Source organism: Lolium rigidum, chromosome 3 (genome assembly GCF_022539505.1).
Source record: "Lolium rigidum isolate FL_2022 chromosome 3, APGP_CSIRO_Lrig_0.1, whole genome shotgun sequence".
Taxonomy (NCBI): domain Eukaryota; kingdom Viridiplantae; phylum Streptophyta; class Magnoliopsida; order Poales; family Poaceae; genus Lolium; species Lolium rigidum.
Window position 1 is genome coordinate 112,886,313 of NC_061510.1, and position 5,576 is coordinate 112,891,888.

Genomic DNA, 5,576 nt, shown 5'->3' on the forward strand with positions numbered 1-5,576 from the left:
GCGACCGTTGTCTTCGCCAACGCCGGCGAATACTGGAGGGGCGCCGCCGCTCGCAACTTCTTCGACGCCGGCAGCTGCTGCAAGGGGCGCCGCCGTGGGTGACTCTTCCCGATGTCGACAACTGCTGTGGGGAGGCATGCGGATGACAGTTCTCTTCTGCGTGTTTTTTTATTTCCGTTGACCGGGTCTGCACCTCTGCGTAGGAATCATACGGCTGCTACGATTGTAATCCAACGGCTGGGCACCCGGGGGATCGGAGGATTTGATCCCCCGGGGGACGCTCAGCACTACCCCATCAAAATAGCAGTACTAGTAGTAATATGCTTTTTATTGCATTATTCAGTCGTTGCTGGGGTTAGCAAGAGGCACAGCTCGTGTTACACACAAGCGTAACTCGTAAACAGTTTGCGTCCCAGCTTTGCAAGCATATCATGGGGAGTTGAGGACTCGCAAGAACCTACGTGGTCGTGGACACACACACTTGCACAACGACTGCAGCTTGATCATTAACCATCTAGCTGCGCACCAAGGCGCCCCTTCCTTCCCGCCGCCGCCGCCGCCGAAGCGGCCACGGTGACGTCGCTGGCAACGTCGTCCAGAGCACCGCTGGGCGGCGGGGCCGACGATCCGCCGATGCTGTGGTGGTGACCGTCGCCTCCGATGTCGTCGTCGTCGCCGGCGTCGCAGTACCCCTTGAGCATGTCCCCCTCCTCCGGGGTGAAGCCGATGACGGTCAGCATGGCGTCGGCGGCCCAGCAGCGCTGCTCGATGACGCGGATGGCGCGGCAGCACCCCGGACCCAGGTACGCCTCGCCGTTGAGGAAGAAGAGGATGATCTCCCCCGTGCACGACTTGATGTCCATCAGCGACTCCCAGCACTGCTGCGGGCTCTCGCCCTCCAGCCGCTCCGCCAGGCTCGCCGCCGGAGCGAACCGGACAAATGTCGCCGCTGTCGTAGTGGTTGTTGCAGGACGTGCACCTGCCGCCGACGCTGTGGCGGCGGCGAGAAGGAGCAGGAGCGCCGGAAGGAGGGCGCGAGAAGATGCCATCTTCTTGGTCGACTGTAGCTAGCTAGTGATGGGTAGGACGGAGTGATGCGTTTATGCTACGGTGTGAGACCGCTGACGATTTATACTGCAGTACATGACGATCATCGTGCTAGCAGTAACTATGGTAAGGCGAAAAGCCTTCGATTTCAGAATGTGGAAGGCATAGTATTTAGTGGTAGTGCTTGGCATAATGCCCTTGGTTTAGTGTAACTGCAACTTAGAGAATATGAAAAGGTCCGCTTAATTTGGTGCGATCATGCATGCAATTACTCCAGTTGCGTGCTTATTTGGAAGAGGAAAAATGTACTCCTACTCATTTTGCAATGTAAGAGCATCTCCAATAGGCGCTTTTTTAAACACAAGGCCTCATGGCCCGGCTTTATAAATAAAGCCCTCCTGGTACATGCAAGTTATAGTTATACAAACCACACACACATAATACGCCCATGGCGTCACAAGTTCGACCCGCCCAGGTCCAGAAGACACACTAAACACCGGATACAAAGCCGATCGGAGCTACACGGAGGACTCAACCAAACTAGGTAGAGGCTGAAGCAAGTCCTTGGTCGAGTCGCCGCACGGGTCCTCCGCTACTCAGCCCGTAGTCGCGCCTAGAGTCTCCTGACGTCGTCCACTGCCGCGTCCAGCATCGCCCGGTGAACCCTCCAGGACTGCATATGAATGAGCATGTGATAAAAAACATCAGCTGGGTTCCCGATCATCTTCCCTTCAAAGATTAGTTTGTTGCGTGTGTTCCACAGAGTCCAACACATGGCTGAAAACGTGAACAAAACTAGCCTACGAAGGGGGCCATATAGGCCCTGAGCGATTGCAATGAACTCCCCCGGCCCCGTGGGGTTCCAGTCGCAGTGAAGGAGTTCCCTAACCCCAACCCACATAAGTTTGGCGATGGGACAGGAGAAGAAGATGTGATTGCAGTCTTCAATCTCCTGGCAAAGAGCGCACCTTCCGTCCGAGGGTCCGTGGCGTTTGGCAACCTGGTCGGCAGAGGGCAGCCTTCCACGGATTAGTTGCCAAAGAAACACGCGGATATTAGGGGGATCCCTGGTGCGCCAGGCATCTCTAAAACAAGTGACCGTCGATCCCTGCGTCAGTGCAAGATAGACCGATCTGGTGGTGTATGCCCCGGAAGCGTCTAGGGACCAAGACACCTTGTCCTCCTCAAGGCCCGGTTGCCAACCAATGGTCTCCCGCCGAAGGTTGTCCCATTCAACCGTTTCAACCATCCCAAATTGCCGCCGAAACTCAATACCCCAATCCCCAGGGTGCCCATCCGGTGTTTGGCATCGAACACCGAGATGAACGGATCCGTGCAACAACTGAACAGGTGCGGGAACCTGGCCATAAAAGGGCCCCTCCCAGTCCACCAGTCTAGCCAGAACCTGGTGCGTCTCCCATTGCGCGCCACGTGTTTGGCTCCCAGTTTGAAGTACCATTTAATCTTCTAAATGGAGTTCCAAAATTGGGAGCCTCTGGTAGGGACCGTATTGTCGAAGAGGTCCCTCCCCACTAGATACTTTGTCGAAGAGGTCCCTCCAACAGGCGCTCTAAATTTAGCGCTGTAAAAATCACTTTACAGCGCGCTCTATCCATGTTTTGTGCGTGAGGGCATATTCACCTCCAACAGAAGCTCTAAACCTTGGAGCTGTAAAAATCTGTACTTGTTTCTGCGCGCGACGGATACAGCGCGCTCTTTCCGGCGCGATAGATATAGTGCACGACATAGCGCTTTTGCCCCAAGCTGTATTTTACAGCGCGGGATACAACGCTTGTTGGAGCATAATTTTGCGTCCACGCGCTAAACCAGCCGCTCTTTTGGATACAGCGCGGGATAGAGCACCTGTTGGAGATGCTCTAAGATGTCCATGCATTTTGTTGTCTCCGGTCCGGCCGGTGCACTGAAGGACGTACGTTTTCAGTCATTCTATGCTAACATATTGAAATGGTATTAAGCATACATGTTGTCTTTTGGTCTGCAAAAAAAAAAAGTGCAGGCCGGAAAGTGGATCCGCATACAAAACTAGTGGTAGAAGTTTGAAAATATTGAATTCCCGTGACGGCCTATTGCTAGAACTAACAAAAGAAGGGAGTGTTTGTGCAATTTTGGTGGCACTAAAATGAAACAGAAGTTTGGTGATATTTTCCCAAACCTTGGATCTGTCAGTGCTATAAAACCAAATTTCTTTATTTATTTTAGCTTTTACAAAGAAAGTGGAAATGCAGATCTATTACTAGATGGTTTATAATGCAGAATAATGAGCTTCAAATACAAGGTGTAACTTACACCAGAACATGAAAGGTTTGGGTAATACCATCAATTAGTTAACAGTATAATGGAACCACCTAGGAGCCTCCACAACGATTTCGCTCCCTAAACCGTCGGATCCCACCGTTCAACGTTTCGGATCAATCTCTCATTCCCGCAGCGATGCTGAGGTCGTTTTGTTGATTGAATCGCGTCAGATGGGCCAGCCCAACATAATAGGGCTGCTACTGAGCAAGTTGAGCTAGACTATTTGTGGTTAATCGGGCTGAAAAAAGTTTAAGCGGGCCTAAATTAAGGCCTTCTTTTTATAAGACGAAGCGACCGCGACTCGATCCCGTACTCTCTCTCGTCGTTGTGTCAGTAAGCCGTCCTTTCCCCTTCTTCCTGCGGCACACCTCAGCGGCGGCTTTCTCCGCGCGAGATTGGAGTCGGCACTCGAATCCGTCGATCGGTGGCTCCGGGTCAAGCGCATATTCCGGCGGTGACGGTAGGGCGACAACAGAATCGCCATCTTCCATGGATCATTGGAGCTCGATATTGGGACTTCTCGCATCCCTTACTCGCCCCTGCATCGCGCCGCTTCTACTCCTCCGTGGACGCGTTGACACGCCATCTCCCACATGGATTCTCCCATCGAGCCACAATACTGGGCCACCATCAGTACATGTCTCCGCCACGGCCACGCCTGCGCCTGGAAGAGGTGATTCACGCGTGTCAGGAACATTTGACTCTTCATAGTTTTTTCCACGCCCCAAGTATGCGATGGATTGATTCGTCTTCTTTCCTATCAGTGCCTTCATGGGAGGCTGCAATGAGTTCTTGTTTCCATTAAGCTGCTGCCCAGATTGATACATCTAACAGAGGAATTCCCTGGGGTTCGCTGGTGCCTGTGTCCAAGGACTTCATTTCAGATTATCCAGTTGAAGGAGGTACATACCACCCCTTTCCAGCCACAAATTGATGCGATTCTATTATCTGAATGATTTTGTCTCCTTTCATACTTATTATCTATTTCGTGATTACTCAGTGGTTAGAGTGGTTAGAATATCAATGCAGTTTTTCCCCAAAAGTCTGACCGCTTGGTTTGTAGTGTAGTTAGTTTTTTATTCTAAACAACCAAAACATGCTTGAGAGATTATCATGTATGCAAAGCCACGAGCAGAATATGAAAGTTTTACTTGCATCATGTAGCTAACTATTTGTCTTTTCTCATTCATTCGTGTTGTTTGTTGATTGAGAAATTTGTACATTATGGTAGCTAAGTAGCCGAACATGTGTCTTCTTTTGGAGACACTACGAACACTATCCTGCTACTTCTGCATCAGCGTTGTTGCCTGCGCCATGAGACTAAGGACTGGAAGTAGCAAAGTTGAGGAGCCCCAAGCTTATGAGGCGATCTGAATATTCTCTAAACTCCGTTTGCCTCTTGATTGTGGTGAGATTTTTTTCCACTTTGTGTCATATGCCAACTTTTACATTCAGTAGTTTGCTTGAAATTCCATCGATAAAACTCTTAATCTTACCTGATGAAAAAGGATTGATGATTTATTCCATGTTCTGCAGGAAATATTTTGAGAGTGATTACTCTGTCGTTTCAATTCAAATGTATTATTATGTGGCACTACACATTACTGAGGGACTACATAAGGCTGCCATGAAGCCCGAACATGTTCAACCGTGATTGGAACTTTTTAACAGAATAATCAAAGAAAATATTCATCCACTCTCCTCCTCTATGATGTAGCCTTGTAGTTGATATAGCTCATATTTGTTTCTGCACCTATTAATTGTAGGATGTGTTTTTCTTTATCTCCGTTCAGTTTTGCTAAATGATACATATTGAGTGTACCTTTTAGTATCCTTTGCAAGGTGTTTTTCATGTTAACATGCTTCCTTTTTTAATGCAACCATGACAGGAGTGTCATAAGAGGTTTCTCAGTTTGATGCTAAACCTTCTGAATTCATGACAACAAGATGCATGACTGAGTTGTTGTAAGTCATCGCTATACCAATTCTTTTAGCCTTTTGAGACTTCCTAATATATAGATTTCAGACTCTGTACTTCCTATCATGATTGTAATATGCAAGAATCAAGGGGACAGTGTGACACTATGGACCTTTTGACTTTGTACGATGAATATTATGAGAGTTTTCATGGCATAAGAGACCAGTTCTTTTTAATGTGTAACGAAATATAACTAGTGCATCTTAAAAATACCAAGGAATCCAACATCTCTCAT

At 48.9% G+C, this 5,576-nt stretch overlaps 1 protein-coding gene across 1 annotated transcript; it reads right to left on the reverse strand.

Annotated features, from left to right (window-relative positions):
• Window positions 1-506: 506 nt before the first annotated feature.
• Window positions 507-1,049, reverse strand: LOC124695363 (egg cell-secreted protein 1.1-like). Its single transcript, XM_047228218.1, has one exon. The coding sequence runs from the start codon at window positions 1,047-1,049 to the stop codon at window positions 507-509; it is 543 nt and encodes a 180-aa protein (XP_047084174.1).
• Window positions 1,050-5,576: the final 4,527 nt, after the last annotated feature.

Coding starts and splice junctions, on each gene's coding strand:
- LOC124695363 (XM_047228218.1), bottom strand. CDS start 1,049: ATGGCATCTTCTCGCGCCCTCCTTCCGGCGCTCCTGCTCCTTCTCGCC.